At 46.3% G+C, this 18,804-nt stretch overlaps 1 protein-coding gene across 2 annotated transcripts in view; it reads left to right on the forward strand.

Annotated features, from left to right (window-relative positions):
• The first annotated feature begins 895 nt into the window (after positions 1 to 895).
• Positions 896 to 18,804, forward strand: part of LOC119441772 (acetylcholinesterase) — a 132,423-nt gene continuing 114,514 nt past the window's right edge. Inside the window, exon 1 of one of the 2 annotated variants that reach the window (XM_049661604.1) lies at positions 896 to 1,360. In XM_049661604.1, the coding sequence (XP_049517561.1) occupies positions 1,356 to 1,360 (5 nt within the window). In that variant the 5' untranslated portion in view covers positions 896 to 1,355. Of the gene's footprint in view, positions 1,361 to 14,612; positions 14,968 to 18,804 lie in introns of those variants that run through there. The other variant, XM_049661602.1, reaches the window with a different exon arrangement.

The following is an 18,804-nucleotide window of genomic DNA, read 5'->3' on the forward strand; positions in this document are numbered from 1 at the left end:
ATAAGATGGCGAGTGGCATTTGCAAATTTCGCACACTGTGTCTTGTTCTTTGCAACGGCCTTCTCGCGTAACTGCAATGAGGCAGCGATAAATCGGTGGAAAACAGAAACGGATACGTAGCTGCTTTGAAACGGCGCTAAATGCAACTTACTTTACTTTTACGGATTGGATTCAGGTCTCAACATTCGTAACACCTGTTCGAGCACGGGCTGTACCTCAGCTGCGTAATTATGTCACGGCCGTGTGATGACTTCAATCCCGTCGGAAGTGTGTCTTTTGTCAATGTTGCATTTGTTTTGTTTTCTGCAAATTGGTTTTTACCGCTCGACATTTCCACTGTACCTTCTCGTCTTCTAGTTTTTTTACTCTTTTTTCTGGGATTTCTCTCTCTTTGGCCCATATCTGTCTTGCGCTCTTAACGCAACCAGGGCAGTTGAACCTGATAAAAGTTTATGTTGTAAACACGGCGTTACGACACTGGACTGACGCATACCCGCGCACCTGGTTCAGTGTTCTCGTTCAACAAGCAAGCAGGCAGCGTGCGCTGCGGGCGTCGTGCGAGTCGACGTCCTCCGGTGAAGGGCACTTCGCGGCCAGCGAAAGTCACGGGAGAGGGATGAGGTATACCTACACTGTACGGCAACTTCCTTCGCGCGCCTTATTCATGACGAAACAATGTCTAGCGTACGCGCGGACAATCAATTAGCCTCCCGAGCGAGGCTCGCTTCGGCCTTGTCCCAGTGTGACGTACTCCTCCGTCGTCGTCGGCCTGCTATTGCGCGTACACCACCCCACTCCCCCGCCTCCCCCCGAGGCGTAACATCGCAAGGAGGCGCGCCCACAGCGCCGAAGCTTCGCGATTCCGCCGCAAACCGCTCCGCGGCTCCAAGCCAGCCGCATCTAGAGTCTAGCCGCATCCTGTGCCGAAGACGCTGTGGTTCGCCAACCTCCCGTGGTTGCGGGCAACTCGGATTACCCGTGTGTCAGAGGGCCAAGCGGCGGGTGTGGTGCAGAACAACCACGTGTTTCCTGGCGTTTGTGCGCGTGCTACATGCTCACGCAGAAGTGACGGTGATCATCCAAGTGTGGCGGCAAGAGTCGTTGCACGCTCGGATGCGCGGAAACTGTCGGCGAGCCTTTTTGTTGTCGTTTTTGCTGCGTCGAGGCCTTCTTCTAGCGATTGACATCGTCCCGGCGTGGCCGTGCTATGGTGCGTCCTTGTGCCTAGAGAGAGAGGAGCGGGTTGCATCACGGGGCTGCCTATCGGGAAAGATGAAGAGGACGCCGCGATGACCTCGGGTGTTCCGGCGCCACCCCTTCATCCTCCTCCTCCTCCTCATCGGCTCGGCTGATATATGCAGTAAGCGTCTTCGTCAAATTTCACTTTCTCGGTAAAGCTCGCCTCCCGTGACCGGTCCGTTGCAGAAAGACGCCCCCCGCTCACTCGCTCGTTCCCTCGCTCGCTGGCTTGCCGACGCTCGAGGAGCGGGTCCCAGAATAGGCGGCCGCGTTATTTGAAGCTCAGTGTTTGCGACGAGATTCGCTCAGAGAGAGAGCGCTGTACCTTCTGTGTGTATACAAATCTTGCCATGGTGGGAAGCGTGAGACACATCTGTTCAGGACATGTGTGCGAGCGGACATGTGTGTGGAGTGATGCCGGCGTTTCATTAAATGTCGCGGGCGGTTGTGCAGTGCCGCGTTTGTGAGCAGTACGTTCGCAACTATGGTTACTGGCGCTGTGAGCTGCTGCGTCGTATTCTGATGGCTTCGCTTTGCCCTGTTGATGTCATTAGATATTTGCCGACTCAGAGTAGAGGGAAATGTGCATTAAAAGCGAGCTCTATCGCGATAAAAGTGGATGAAGGAGCTGACACTGAAAATCTTCAGCACCAACAGCAGTCTCTCAATCTCAGCCTCAGAAGTTATGCGCTGTTATGCGCTCTCAATCCAATCTCAGAGGTTATGCGCTGTCATCGCAAGTGCCGCGGACTGAATTTTATAGCTGAAGCTCGATTCCAGATTCAACATAACAAACTACTAAAGTACCTTTTATATATATATATTTTTGGCGGACGATGACCATTGCTTAATCATCATCATCATAATCGTCAGCCTATTTTCATATCCACTACAGGACGAAGGCCCCCCCTCCCAGCGATCTGCAATTACCCCTCTTTTGCCGTTACGTACCTCGACTTTAATTCCTCACGCAGAGGTACGCGCCATAATCCTGGCGGTTTAGCAGACAAAATTTGTTTAGCATCAGTTTGCACAGTCCATTCTTTATCTCAAGGGTAGCAATAGAAAAGTACCCCATAACAAGTTCGCGTCATTACTTGCAGACACCGTACGACTGCATGAAACTGACGTTACGTATGGTGCGCAAATGTAGGACGCTGCACAACGTACCACTGGGATCCACTGCAAAGTGCGTCAATTAGATTTTTCTGTGCGTGTGTGTGCGTGCGTCATTGGCGTGTGTGTAAGACTACACTACCTTTGTTTAAAAGGTACATAAATATGAGAGGAGAACGTGCATTATAATAACCTAAATGGTTCGACGTTTACGCCACCACTAGAGTGAATTGTGCCTCTGCAGCAAAGTAATTGATAGCCCGTAGGTCTTTCTAGATTTGACATAACCTTAGTGATACACACACTCACACTCCGCCTGCACAGCCCTCCTCCCCCTTCCCCCGAAAAGATTTCCGGCTATGCCCCTAATTGCGGTTCCCTTGTTGGTCTTTGCAGTTCAGGTGTGCCGCGTTCTTGCAGTGGAGCGTTTTTTTTACGCGATTTGTTTCGCACTTTGTTTACCCGTTTCATCACGTGCTGAAATGGTGTGCGTCGCAGTGTAAACAAACTCTGCGAGGCACCGTTTCATCGCGTGATGAAACGAGTAAGCAAATCGCTAAACTTAAGTGGATGTGTTCCGCGATGTGTTCCGCGATGTCTAGGATCTGTTCAGACAGCGACACTCACCATAGGTTAATTAGTTTTGTGGTTGCTTGCTCGGAGCAGTTTACCAGCGCTTAAACTGGCCGAGAAGTAAAAAGCTTCCTGCGAGGGATTTCCCGCACAAAGCTTATTTACTTGGCCGAGCGGCAAAATAGAAACAGTTATAGAAACGCTTTTCACGCTTGTCGTTGGGCAACTAACATATTCCACACGACAACTTCCTTCACGCTGTCACATAGTTTATACCAGCGCTTAAATCCTGGGTTGTGCTGGTGGTGGTGGTGGTGGTGGTGGTGGTGGTGGTGATGATGATGATGATGATGATGATGATGATGATGATGATGATGATGATGATGATGATGATGATGATGATATTAGCATCCCCTTAGAAACGAGGAGGAGCCACATGCCACAAAGCCCTCTGTTTACTACTTTGCGATTCATATACATCTTCAAGTACTTTTTTACTCTAAAATAAAATGTTTACTATAGAAAGTTCGCTTCATTGCACGTTATCGCTTTAATTGCGCCACCAATCTCGAGCCGGTCTCTTATTTTAATCTCCACAGCCAATTTCATTTATGTTTCCTCTACTGTCCTTAAAGACTAACGCATCGGTCAAGCCTACGGCTTCCATGTCTATCGCTGGATGGACAGTGACATTCGAACAGAACATGCTCAGTGGATTCTGCGCCATTTCGACACGCTATGTTCGAGTCGTATTCATCTGTCAATGTTCGCCTACAGCTACGCATTCTCCTACAACTACGTCCTGACCTGGCTTCGAACTGTAGCGTCCAACCTTATAAATTATCGCAAAGCTTTTTTATAAAACATGAAGTGCTTAGTTGAAGCGGCTCCTGCATGATGATCATACACACTCGTTTCTTGTTTCTTTCTTTCTTTTTCTTTTTTTTTTTGGGGGGGGGGGGGGGGGGGCAGTGTTCTGCAAACAGTCGAATGCAGAGATTAAAGACCTAATAGGAGAAATAGTTGCAGCATTGCGAACTCGTTATGAAGAGTCAGCTTCAACAGGGCAATCTACAGGAACAGCGACAGCTTTAGACAATGTTCACGCAATTCCAGTCGTTCCTATGTGTGCGTCATTGGCGTACAGCATTTCGTGTGTGTCAAACTACACTATCTTTGTTTCTTAACTACAACCTGGCGGTGCAGACACTAGCGTTTTGAGTAACATTATCATGTAAGTCTGCGCTACATGTGATGTCATCTTGTGAAGCTCGATCGACTGCGCGGTTTCTGGTCCAGCAGGAAGAGTATTGGAGGCTTTACTAATTGCCCCACTTCGAGTGCCCGCTCGTCAGGCACGGTTTTTTTTTTTTTTTCCCGGAGGGTCAGAGAGGAACGTTGAATCAAAGCCAAGAGGAAAGAAGGGCACCAAGAAGGCGAGACTGTTATTACCCGGATGTACGCATGACTGCTTGGGGCGAGATAACAAAAAAATGATAATGACCGTGTTTTCCCATTAAGTAAGCGATCGGACGCACGTCTTCTGACGATGACCGAAGATTGAGCTTGAACCGCTGATCGCAGTTAGAGAGAGACATTCTTTTGTGGGTGCTGATGATGCTTGCCTGGCTACACGCCTAGAATTATACAGTACGCACGCGCACAACATGCGCGCGTAAGAAGCACGTACGAGCATACACGGTTACGAGCCTGTATATTCGTTAGACAGATGTTTCTCTGTGCTTCCAGTGGGCCATGTCAAACGACAGGTGTTCCGCTATAAAAACAGTTGTGACTATATATACGTATGGAGCGCCGCTGGTACAAACTTTGTCAAAGGTTACGAGGCACGAGAGCCACTCCACGAGAAAAAAAAAATGCCTGTCGCCATCCCCTATTGCAGGCTTTTGATGGACGCTTGGCCTGTGGTTACAGGCAGCGCGAAATTTCCGAATAAGGGGGGGGGGGGGGGACAAAATTCGACACGAGCACTTACTTCTCGTCAATTTGGACCATATTTTTGTGTCAGTTAGCCTGGTCGCAATTTTGATTTAGCACTCTGAAGCTGAAGGAAGCGATAAGCACAGCTTCACTAACATCTCGGGGGCTTTGGGGGGCTTTAAACAACAAACATATTGTGCAATACGTTGTTCCACTTCTCCCTGGGTGCTGCTGTTGCCTGAGAAAGAGAGAACGTTTGCAGCGTCTTGAGTGGCCTAATACTCCGCAGAAAGCAGAACGTATTGACGAATAAACTATAGAAAGACTGGACAAGCGCGCATTTCATGTGCACAATGCTTGAACCGTAGTCAGTGAGTCCTCTGCAGCAAAAGGCGAACATCATAACTGACTTTTCTTTTAGTGGACACCGGGGTAGTCCACTAAAGTTCGTGGTAATGTAAGTAGGATGATTGTGTAGCGATTTGTGAAGTGATGTGGTCTGCACTGTGGACTGCCGGCAGTTCGATGTACCATGTGCGTTTGGACATTCCATCCATGTTAGCACATGGAGGACCCTTCGCCAGGGATTAAAACCTGCGAAGTGTGTACCGCATGCGGTGTAGAGGTGTAAACAGCAGTTAGATGTTGATTGAATGCCCAGTCGTGGAAGCCGGATCTTTATTGATGTTAGCTTTATTATCACCTTCGTATTTTTATTTACTAGTTTTCTTCCTCTATAGCAGGAGGAAATGGAATGGGTATTTTCTACTTAAGCCTCTGCACAGCAACTCATGTATAACAGGATAAAAAATAAATACATCCACTGGGGAAGCAGCATGTTACCCGCGGATTAGTCTGGCTTCGCGCGCACGGGTTCACAACTTTTAACAAAAATTGTGCATGCGAATGAATTCTTCAAATACAGGTGCAATGACTAGGTAGAAAAAAAATACGCTTCACGCCACTATATGTAAAAAAAAAAAGACGCACAATGACATTCAGAGCATGACGAATAGGTTTAGCAAGGAAATGCGCATCACATGAGAGTCTAGCACCAAAGTGACACTTCCCAGCAAAACAGAAAAAAAGAAAGAAGGAAGGAAAGAAAGAAAGAAAGAAAGCACAGCAACGTTCATACCGAAAGCGAAAATATGGAATGTGAGCGACTCGCATAACCGTACCACGCATGTGCGGGCTCCAGGCAACGCTGGCACAAAAACAAGCGGGAGTCGAAACACGAAAGCCGCGTCGACTGCGAAGCACTCGGTTTTGAGACCACGCCATACTGTGCTCAAAAACAGATTTGAAAGCACGATCGAAGAGCTATTTCGGGGCAACACCACTGCGTCGGTATGTCGCTTCCTTCTTTTGCCATAAAATATAACTGAAGAGCGAGGCCGAATATTTCCACCGCGTATATAATTTACGCCGCGAGACTGTTCTTTTTTTTAATCTCTGTAACGCATGGTGCGGAGTAGGTGCCTTCAAATTTCAGCAACAATCTGTAAGCTCTAAGAAATGAAAAAAAAAAAGACAGTTATTTCGAGAACCGGAACGTATAGTTTGCAATTATTTCTTGCTGCTGAGAAAAGTGCTGTGATCTTCGCTTCTTGACCCTTCTTCTCATTCTGTTTTACAAAATAGTCCGTCGGAAAAGTCCACAACCCTTTCTGTTGGGGAAATTCTGTTGCGCAGCAAAAGGAAACATAACTGCGGTCTCTCATGCAGTGCGAAAGATAGTAGTCTGTACTGAAGCGATTTCCTCGAAATAGTATTAGATTTGTTAAAAGGAGAGGTCAACGTCCGGTAAGCGTCCTTTGCTGGCCTCTTGAAATACACTCTTGCAGTCTGCAGAAGCCCTTGGTTAATAGGGCACCTTACAGCACACAATTAACGGAAAACTGATTAAAGTGTCTCGTTTCAGTGGCGTACCAACGATTTCTCGAATTAAGAGGGGGGGTATTTGAATTCACATTTCTTTCTTGCAACTATATAACATATCAAGATGATACAGGGTCAAAAGGCAACGAGCGCGTCCCTGATCTCGCCCAGTAGCAGCAGCACGGCACGCATAAAGAATGCACCTTTGCTCCAAAGAAATTTAATAATTAAACAAAGAATTGTAATTGGTGTTTACGTCTACAGCATAATGGTATCGCTAGTTTGGGTAATAGTATTGTCGAGGTTAGACGCAACGAAGTACAATCCACATAAATGACTTGCAATATTCACAAGAAAAAAAAAGAGAGCAGATGTGTGCGTCCTTGCAGAATTACAACGCGATTTCCATCGAGGCTGTTCCTTTGGAACAGTTGCAATAAATGTTTCAGATTCCTGTAACTTTATCGCATACCTTAAAGAGATTGCTCGTATATGACTATTGCGTTTAAAACCTTACCCGCATGTATTGCTTTTGAGCACTTCTTGTTGGGAATTTTTAAAAACCCAGCAATTCATCAACACACATGTTACTTCACTATAACATATGCCATGGTGGCCTCCCCCCCCCCCCCCCCCCCCTCTCAGTGCCCGCTAGATTTGACATCGGATGGGTTCACAGTTCTCCCAGGGCAGCGGAATCAATTCGGCTTTGTTCGTAAAACACATACATAAAGCGCCGGATCACTTGCATGCGTAATTTACTGCAAAGGTCGTAATTCGTCCCTTGTATATGAAGTTTGCCTACATATTACCCATAACGCGGCCTTTATTTTCGCCAAGTATTGTTTATACTTGGCTTGTGTCTTGTGTCTTCTTTAGTTCACCGAGGACATCGCTGAAACCAAGTCTTATGACGCATAAAAATAGGAGGTGGGGGGGTGACGGCTCAGTAATTTTTTGCAAAGCTTCGAACTGGACCAGGAACGCAAAAATTTTGTCACACATTGCACTTACCATGACCCGTCTCCCCTTTCCGCGATATGTAAACTTGTTGTAACCTGCAGCTATGTTGGGACCCAACTGGTAATCACACGCTGTAACATTGAATGACATTTTTTTACAACGGTTGTGTTTGATCCAAACGCATTTAACTTCGCACGGAGAGTTCCCATAGCATACCACAAATTTTCGCTTAATTTGTTCATGGTGGTTTTTATTTCTGCCAAGGCAGCGGAATCGATTCATCCCCACTCATTAGACACTCTCATAACACCCTAGAGTGCTTGCATACGTAATTTATTGCGAAAATTCAATCACCCATCTATTATGAACTTTACCTACATATCATTCATTATCTTGTCCTCACAGTCACCAAACTTAACGAAGGTGCGTCCTTTACTTCATTGAGGACACCAAGCGAACCTAATATATCACGCTTGAGAAAGTAAAACTAAAAAAAGATGAGGGCTCAATCATTATTCGTAACGCTTCTAAATAAGCCAGAAACGTTAAAACTGCGTGAAACATTGCACTTAAAAGCCTGTCTATTCCTTCAAAGTATAAAATATCTTAAACGCAGAGTTCTCTTGGGATAATGGGAAACCTAGCTAATAACAGAAGCGTGATACTCTCGAATACTTAGTAGTCAAGAGTTCGACGGAATACCGTCTGGTCAGGTAAAAGCATAGTTATTTGTGAAGCAGGTCACTGACCAAGGTCAAAATGAAAATAAAATGACGTTTCGGGATCCGTACGGGTCCCTTGTTCACAATGGAATGGCGGCTGAGCAAAAGGTTCTTAAGTATTGTTGAGCGCATGACGCAAAGTCCGGGAGTACACGTGATTTAAAGTGCCAGATGATCTGTTAATAGTATGACTTGTCGTTTGAATTATTAACGATTCAAGATTGAGCCTTGTTGTCATGTTCTTCTCTGTGGCCAAGATGCGCGCGTTGTCCCAGTTTATCGCGTGGCCCGTCTTCTCGGCGTGCTCTGCGAGGGCATTTGTCACTGTGTGGCCTTTGGCGACGTCATTCTTGTGCTGCTTGAGGCGCCTGCAGAAATTTCCGCTTTCACCGATATACGCAAGAAAAAAGCGCGCCGCTGTCCCGTACATTCGAGGGGTGAGCGAATCTCTAGCGGGTGTCTTTCGGAAACACGGCGTACAGATCGCGCATGTGCCTGCGAGCAAACTCAAAGGTGACCTGATGAACGTGAAGGATCCTCTCCCTCGGGAACGTTTCCCTGGCGTTGTTTACAAGATTCCGTGCGCCGATTGTGAATCTGTGTATATCGGTGAAAGCGGAAATTTCTGCAGGCGCCTCAAGCAGCACAAGAATGACGTCGCCAAAGGCCACACAGTGACAAATGACCTCGCAGAGCACGCCGAGAAGACGGGCCACGCGATAAACTGGGACAACGCGCGCATCTTGGCCACAGAGAAGAACATGACAACAAGGCTCAATCTTGAATCGCTAATAATTCAAACGACAAGTCATACTATTAACAGATCATCTGGCACTTTAAATCACGTGTACTCCCGGACTTTGCGTCATGCGCTCAACACTACTTAAGAACCTTTTGCTCAGCCGCCATTCCATTGTGACTCGAATACTTGCTTACGGTTTTTTTTTTTTTCTAAAGCTGTATTTGATTAACACACATTTACCATCTCAGATTAACTTGGCGCATTGTTCCCCCTCTGTTCGGAAAATTTCGCTTCAGATGTAGTTGTAATTATGCCAGCGCAGACGTTTTACACCGCTCGTAAAACAGACTAATAAGGGTGTGGACCACTTGCATACGTATTCTACAGAAAATGCGCATTTAACGCACCAAATTGGAACATCGCCCATATACCATGCCCCTAATTTTTCCCAGATATAAACAAGATGTCTTGTTTAGCTCACCGAGGACACCGGAGAAACAAACTACGACTCTCGTATGATGCAAGAAAACACATGGAAAACCGAGGGTTTAGTAATCATCTGCAACACTTGCATTTAGAGCAGGAAAGTGAAAGTTTCGCAACGCATTGCGCTTAAAATTCTCTCTATTTTCACGGACTTGCAAGTCCGCATCTCTTGCTGTTGTTTTAGGAGTCTGGGAAACATGTCGATTAGCGGCAGTATGATACCCTGACATTGAGTTGGAGTGCATACGGCAGGCATTGCCAAATCCTGACTGGGAGCTTACCACTGTCGTTGAAAAGAAAAGTGTACAATCATTGCATTCTACCGGTGCTAACATATGGGGCAGAAATTTGGAGGTTAGCAAAGCAGCTCGAGAACAAGTTAAGGACCGCACAAAGAGCGATGGAACGAAAAATGTTAGGCCTAACGTTAAGAGACGGGAAGAGAGCGGTGTGGATCAGAGAGCAAACGGGGATAGCCGATATTCTAATTGACATTAACGGAAATAAATGGAGCTGGACAGGGCATGCAATGCGTAGGATGGATAACCGGTGGACCATTAGAGGTTACAGAATGGATACCAAGAGAAGGGAAGCGCAGTCGAGGACGGCAGAAAACTAGGTGGGGTGACGAAGTTAGGAAATTTGCAGGCGCAAGTTGGAATCAGCTACCGCACGACAGGAGTAATTGGAAATCGCAGGGTGAGGCCTTCGTCCTGCAGTGGACATAAATATAGGATGATGATGATGATGATGATGATGATACCCTGGAATGCTTCGATGAGTAACTTTCTACAAAGCTGTATTGAACCTACACAGAATAAAAGTTTATCGCTCGTCAGTCGGAACATTGTTTTGTACTCCGAATACATATAAACACCGTGTCCCCGCATAGTTTAGTGAGGATACCGGGGGAAACAACTAAAGGCCGTGTATAATGCATGAAAATAGGGAGAAAGCGATTTCTAGCAACTGTTTTCAGAACACGCAAGCAACCTACAATGTTCAAGTTTTCGGAGCAGGTCACCAAAATGTGGCCCTCATTTTTTTTTTTTTTTTTTTTTTTTAGTATATGAGATATCCACTGTTTTTGCCCCTGCCGGGAACCAAGTAATAGTGTAGCTCTTATTTAGAAACGTCCTGCAAATGAAATTGACAAACTCAGAAATGACACGTGCCTTAAGAAAAACTTCAAGTAAGTGTTCTATTGGTATTGAAATGGCTCTGCACGTCCCACAAAGGTCATTTTCACGAACATATCTACGGTAATTCGTGAATACACAATGAAATTTGACAGATACACCTGTAAGAGGTTTGATTAGATTTTTTATTGTGATAAGATACTGAGACAGCAACGCTATGAAGGCTATCTTTGGACGGAAATTAAATGGTTCCGGCATTTGATAATCCAACGACATTATGCCGTAAGGCACCCCAGTCCTTGGGTGCGGCTGATTGTAACAATTTATGCAGACCTCCTCCTCGCCAGCAGGTTAAATATAGCAAGCAGATTGTGTTTTCAAATACGGATATCATCATCAGCCTATATTTTATGTCCACTGCAGGACGAAGGCCTCTCCCTGCGATCTCCAATTACCCCTGTCTTGCGCTAGCGTATTCCAACTTGCGCCTGCAAATTTCCTAACTTCATCATCCCATCTGGTTTTCTGCCGACCTCGACTGCGCTTCCCTTCTCTTGGTATCCATTCTGTAACCCTAATGGTCCACCGGTTATCCATCCTACGCATTACATGACCTGCCCAGCTCCATTTCTTCCGCTTAATGTCAACTAGAATATCGGCTATCCCCGTTTGTTCTCTGATCCACACCGCTCTCTTCCTGTCTCTTAACGTTAGTCCTAAGATTTTTCGTTCCATCGCTCTTTGTGCTGTCCTTAACTTGTTCTCGAGCTTCTTTGTTAACCTCCAAGTTTCTGCCCCATATGTTAGCACCGGTAGAATGCAATGATTGTACACTTTTCTTTTCAACGACAGTGGTAAGCTCCCAGTCAGGATTTGGTAATGCCTGCCGTATGCACTCCAACCCAATTTTATTCTTCTGTAAATTTCTTTCTCGTGATCAGGGTCCCCTGTGAGTAATTGACCTAGATAAACGTACTCCTTTACAGACTCTAGAGGCTGACTGGCGATCCTGAATTCTTGTTGCCTTGCCAGGCTATTGAACATTATCTTTGTCTTCTGCATATTCATCTTCAACCCAATTCTTACACTTTCTCGATTAAGGTCCTCAATCATTTGTTGTAATTCGTCTCCATTGTTGCTGAATAGGACAATGTCATCTGCAAACCGAAGGTTGCTGAGATATTCGCCGTTGATCCTCACTCCTAAGCCTTCCCAGTCTAAGAGCTTGAATACTTCTTCTAAGCATGCAGTGAATAGCATTGGAGAGATTGTGTCTCCTTGCCTGACCCCTTTCTTGATAGGTAACTTTCTACTTTTCTTGGGGAGAACCAAGGTAGCTGTGGAATCCTTGTAGATGTTTGCTAAGATATTCACGTATGCCTCCTGTACTCCTTGATTCCGCAATGCCTCTATGACTGCTGGTATCTCTACTGAATCAAATGCCTTTTCATAATCTATGAAAGCCATGTAGAGAGGTTGATTGTACTCCGCAGATTTCTCGATTACCTGATTTATGACATGGATATGATCCATCGTAGAATATCCCTTCCTGAAGCCAGCGGTCCCCAAATAGCGGTCCCCAAAATAGCGGATATAGCGGTCTCCAAAAAAAAAACTGGGCATGATGCTAGTAGCGCAAGCTGACATTTGTTAGGGCGGGAATTGCCAGCGCCAGGCCTTCTACGCAACGCGAGCGTAAATGGCGAATCCCGCGCGTCGTCCGCTACAACGCGTCCCGAGGAGGCATAAAAAACAATCCTCGTTGCCCACGCAAGGGATGCGTAGTAAATAAAAACACTACTTACGTGGCCACTCTATTAAGCAAGAAAATTTAGCTTCAGCTGTAATTTTGTTAGACTTTCCAGTGTGCAGCCGAAAGTGCCTGTTTTCAAAAGGGTAGGGGGGCAGGGGGGGAGGGGGGGGACAAACGGCTAACTCCCCCCCCCCCCTCTACTTTTGACAGTGCAGGCGGGAAAGTACCCCCCCTGCTCCGCCGGAAGATACGCCTATAAGTCTCGTTGAGAGCTGGATTTCGTAGAAAGATTGAAAACGCCTGCGCATGGTGGGGCGCATAGGTTAGCACTAAACAATAGCCCACGTGCGCGCGTGCAAGCTTGCGTGATTCCTGATGTATTTCAGTCCGGACATTAGAGCGGTCGTTGTGAAAAGACCGCAAGAGAAGATTAAGCGTGCTGAGTCACGGCCTTTGTGCGTACGAGGAGCAACAAAAGGAGAAACGTGCTGAAACGTAATACCACATTCAGACTTGGTTACTCAACATGGCTTGTTAAGCGTGGCTCCAAGGCTTAAAGGTGCCCTAAACCACTCTCAGCTCGAAGGCTAGCGAATTATTTCTCGCTCGCCTTTGCCTATTCTTCCCCCACGGGCACCCTTTCCTTCTCGGCGCGTACTTCTCTAAAAGAGTGGCGGACACTGCGTCAGAACTGATTATTCGATTGACTTGATTGATTTACTTATGCTTAATTACAGAATGTGCCGTTCTGTTGCTGTCTTTTATTTTTCCATGTTAACTGTTTAAGCACGTTGAAGAAATGTGCCTTATTGCCTGAACGTTTTCTTTCTTTTTTTTTTTCATATCACCTCCTGTTGTTATCCTTTGATCATTGGACAATTTGCGGAGAAGTCGGCGAAGAAACAGCGGCCGACATTTCCCATTTCAACAAAATTAATCACTCACGCACACACCGACCGTAACGATGGCAGCTCTTTTCTTGTTCGAAAACACCATCTACTTTCCGTTACAACGACTCCGCCCATTTCGGCTTCACGCTGTTGCCGCCACCCACGCAGTGCAAAACACGCTAGGCGAAGTGAAATCCGTTGATTGTACTCGACAGTAAAGCGAGACGGCGAGATAGAACGGCCGGCCGACTGCACACGTCAAATGCACGCTATAGCAGACGAATCGGAACCGACGGTGAACCAATCGACAGCTTTTACCCTGGTTACGTCAGACGCGCGACCCTGTTGTCGTCATGACGTGTGAAGAGGGTACCGAAAACGCACAGACAGGAACACGCGGTTTTCTTTTGAATGTGTGGCTTCGCCGCAGACCTTAGCGAAACGTGATTCGTCCTGGCGTTCTGCGCACAATGCTCGTGTTTATTTTTACGGTGCGTTCAAAATGTCAATGGTGCTTTCGGAGCCCTTTAAAGACTCACAGCACGACTTTTTTTGGCGTCAAATGTGCTTTCCGACTGGGCTGGCAACGTCTCAATGACGCGAACGTACACGTTCGACGGTACAGTATAGCTTCTTATGAATGGGAGAGGTTTACGAGAGATATACAGGTATGCCTGCGTTTGGGACTGACAGGCGTAAGCAAACAAAGAGTGAACAATATTAAGCTCGCTTGGTCAGCAGGTGGCCAAATAAAGCGGGGCACATGAACGATGTTTACTTGGATACATGACCCGCTGCGTTTGTCAAGTGATTGCCTCACACGGGTTCACCCGGCCGTGAAGATCAAGGACGCTGCGGAAAAACAGGGCTCTCCGTCCCCGCAACCTTTATTTTGTTTTACGTTTCTGTAGGCTGTTGACAGGCGTGTCACGACACCGTTGTTTTCGGTTCCTTTGAGAAAACTTGGCATAAAGACCTCTTTGGCATGGGACCAGCTAGAGCGTCAAGTTGCGGCTGAATGATGGCCGCTAAGAAAAACAAACACACGAAAAAAAAAGGAAAACAAAACACTTCGCAGTTTACCTTCGCGAAAGTTTGCGAAAGTGAATGGCTCTGTGCTACTACCGAGACCATTGCTGTGTGTGATGTCTGTGTGTGCTTCAGTGTGTGGTGTGAATTGTTAGAGCCCGTTCTCCGGAGAACAATACCTTAAGTTCACTGCGCTATTATGCAAAACTTGTTGCGCAATGTCTGCTTCTCGCGGTAGTTTGGTTGTTTGTCATTCTGGTGCTCAGCACGAGGTTGCGGTGTCGAATCCTGCTCGCGCGGCGCGCGTAGTCCGATGTAACACGCTTACACTCGTGTACTGCGAGTTTGCTATGAGCTCGCTCTTTTATTACCACCTCGTCGTTCAGTAAAGCACTCGTCGTCGGTGTTTGCCTATTTGGCCCGAACATTCCGTCGCCGACAGGCAGCAAGATCAAGGCACACCTCCGATGCAGCTCGCTTCTAAAACGACGAGGTACGAGGATTGTTTTTCTTCATTTTCGGCAGAACCGGGAAAGCAAAGATGCCAAGTGTTTTAACGAACGATGCAGATTTAAAGAATGCGACATCAATTTCAGCGAGAACGAAGTATTAGTGAGCGCATACTCTTTTTTTTTTTTTCTCAAACTTGAAACACCGAAACGAAGCCCATGCAATGCACGTCTTTAGACATGCGCGACAGAGTGGTCACTGCACAAATCAAGATGCGAGCGCTCCGCTCGTTTCATAGAAATATAATGAGTACCACGTGCTTTAAATAGAGTTCGTGTGATAGAGTTGTTCTTAAAAAAAAAAAGCTGCGCCCAATCGTATAACATTAGTGAAGGCGACGCCCGCATTATCAGCGCCTACGGCCTGAACGCATTCGTTTATATATGGTCACCAGGGCCAAATTCACGAACTTCTCGTTTCGCAAGAAGGTCCCGCTTTTGACTGGCCGCATTCGCTACTATGTACTCAACGTCACCTAACTATCGTGATATATTAAGGTTTTCCTACATCTAACGCAGTCTGGCGTTTTTCCTATTTCCCCTTTGTCTTTTTTCCCTTCATTAAAAAGTTAACCTTAATATTCTACAATTTTCTATGCCCGTAACGACTCCGGTCCTGTCAACGTTTTTCCTGCTTTGTTTCCACCGATATTCCATAAACGTATCTTGCTTGTCTCGACTATTGCGCACCGGGATACGAATTAAGGACGCCCCCTGGTGAAGACGGGCTGCTTTAGTTCGATCTCCTGGTGTTCCTTAACGTGAACGAGCGTTTCTTGCATTCTATCCCCATCGGAATAAAGGCGTAGCGGTCGAGAATCGAGCGTGCCAACTCGTGATCAACTTCAGAGCGCCCGTATACCACTGAGCCACCGCATGTGTACGTTTGCAACCTTGTGCTAGCTTGTCGTTTCATAGAGACGAAGATGGAAAGGCAGTGAGGCTAACCAAGGATGTGCCCGGTTGGCTACCCTACTGATGGGGAAGAGGAAACGTGGAACGATAGGTAACAAAATGAGAAGACGAGAAAGAGAGAGATAACTGAAATGCGAAAAGCACGGAGGTTAACCGCGAGATAGATATCCAATTTGCTACCCTGCCCTGGAAAAGGGGTAAGGGGAGGCAGAAAGATGAAGGAGAAAAGCGCGCACAGAGAAAGAGAGGAAGATTAAAAAGAAAAGGAAACACGAACGCACACAAAGGAACGCGCGAGCAAAAGACAAGAAAAGGTAATAAAGAGGCAGCGAGTGGAAACGCTCGCAACAAACTCGCACTTTCACACATTCAGAGGAACGACCGCTGAGAGTCACGGGCGTTCGCACAGGGCCAACCGCCTTCAAGAAACCCAGTATAGCTTTTGCGGCATTGTGCAAATGCAAGAGTGCTTAGCCCATGTTCCCAATATGTTTTCCTCTGAGAGCTTTGAGAGCAGAATTATATTTTTTTTATCCAATGGGAGCGCTTTTTATTATTTACTTTCTTCAAATATATCTCACTTGTTTACTGGATTATATTTAGTCGCGATTTTGCCCCTGCGGGTTATTTAGCCGCCTAACTTCCCATCAACGAGCAATTAACACCATCAACAACTATAGCAGATTAGCACATTCCGCTGATTCATTCTGGTGGCCGTGATGACTCATTACAAGTCATTATATTGGAAGGAAACGAAAAAAAAAAAGAAGATAGAAGTGTAATCAAGGCGCGGATAGTAGGTCAAGGAACGAAGCGCGTTCGCAGAATTGGTTTGCCTCATTCTCCGCTGAGATAGCGTAATAAATATCCCTTTCTTGGCCGATGTGTTGGAACCACCTATAGCTCCACACTCCGGACTGGTCCTGGCGGAAATAAAGTGGGCGTGCGGTGGGTTTGACGGTGTACCTGATAATTGCCTTCATCAGTTTCTCAGGGGTACGCCACACATAAAACGTGTACGCGACTTGCACTGGCCCGTCGGCCCAATGACTCGCTTTTTTATCACCTGTGTAGTCTCCAGGTGCAATTTGTCATATTTGCAACATCTATATGCTTGCTGCCACCTTACGTAGTTGCAAAGTTGCTGTATTAAGATATTAATTCATTTTCATTGCGCTAAGTACTGTACACTCTTAAACAAGTCGTGGTTAACGCATGTTCTAAAGGCGTCCCGGGACGCTTCAAGATCCAGTACTCAAGCCTATAGGACGCAACAGGAACGAAACAAACACTGGATATGAAGCGGACACGAAGTGACACAGGAGAGCACAAACTACCAACTGGTTTATTGTCAGATCATACCACAGTATTTAATCCAGATCATCATCATCAATATCATCAGCCTATATTTATGCCCACTGCAGGACGAAGGCCTCTCCCTGCGATCTCCAATCACCCCTGTCTTGCGCTAGCTGATTCCAACATGCGCTTGCAAATTTCCTAACTTCATCACCCCACCTAGTCTTCTGCTGTCCTCGACTGCGCTTCCCTTCTCTTGGTATCCATTCTGTAACTCTAATGGTCCACCGGTTATCCATCCTACGCATTACATGGCCTGCCCAGCTCCATTTCTTTCTCGTAATGTCAGCTAGAATGTCGTCTATCCCCGTTCGCTCTCTGATCCACACTGCTCTCGTCCTGTTTCTTAACGTTAGGCCTAACATTTTTCGTTCCATCGCTCTTTGTGCGGTCCATAACTTGTTTTAATCCAGATCATGCCACAATAAATCAGTAATTTGATTCTGTAGTCTGTAGTCTGCGCTCCCCTGCGTCACTTCGTGTCCGGTTCATATTCAGTGTTCGTTTCGTTCCTGTTGCGTCCTACAGTACTTAGCGCAAGAAAAAATGAATACGCATCAACTAGCCCGATTCATAGCTCTTCTCAAATGTTAATCTTTTGCGATCTATACGGCGTTCTTGAAGATGGCATCAGAGGACCAAAGTAGAAACATAAAGATATCCGCGAAGATATATTAGGAAAGGAGTATCGGGGATTAGAAACAGCTCTATACGAACGGAGTGACTTCGGCTTCTGAATGTTGTCTCTCCTCCCATTTTCTTTCTAACACATCCGCCTTTGCTAGAATTGAATTATCGCGTGTCATGTCAGCGGGTTTCGCCATGTCGCGCTGCGAAAATCAATTACTTCAACTCGCCGTAAATTTTGTGCCTGTGGCTTGGAGTGGCCTTGCCTATTCACTCGCGCATCGGAATGACCGACAACACTGCATACGAAAATTGTGGCTTCGAGGAGACGATTAGGCATCTCGTGCGTGCCTGTGTTGCCCTCGACTCAATGCGAGAATGGACCAATTAGCCCTTCTTGTTGGCAGAAAGAATACTCAAACACTGTCCTATTGTACTGTCCTCAGCAGAGAAGGCGTCGACCGCGTTGGAGCATCTTCTTGAGCACCTGGCGACTTAGTGACTGACTGAGAATTGTCGGGCGCTACATTTTTTAAGCAAATCTATCTTTGCCTAGTGTTTAGTAGCCGTTGCGTAGTCGCAAAGTTGCCTTTGTTATATGTACATCATTTAATTGCTCGCTTCACTTAAGCATCGCGTCACAGAGATTCCAGCACGTGCGTTGGAGCTGCGTATTCGGTTTTTGTCTTTCTTTCGTTTTATTTTAAAACGGCTCCCCTTTCGTTACTTGTAATAATTGCCTTTGCGCCCTTATTCCATCACGTAGTCGCCCGCATGTCTATACATTGGCTACTGTCCCCGTCTTTTTCTCTCTTCTTCGTCTCTCTATCATTTCTATAAACTTCCCAACTAGACTTCTTGAACGTTTACCTGCTCACTCACAGACGGGAGGGAGAGAAGAAAATTTTCCCCTTTTCCTC

Source organism: Dermacentor silvarum, chromosome 2 (genome assembly GCF_013339745.2).
Source record: "Dermacentor silvarum isolate Dsil-2018 chromosome 2, BIME_Dsil_1.4, whole genome shotgun sequence".
In the NCBI taxonomy this organism is placed as follows: domain Eukaryota; kingdom Metazoa; phylum Arthropoda; class Arachnida; order Ixodida; family Ixodidae; genus Dermacentor; species Dermacentor silvarum.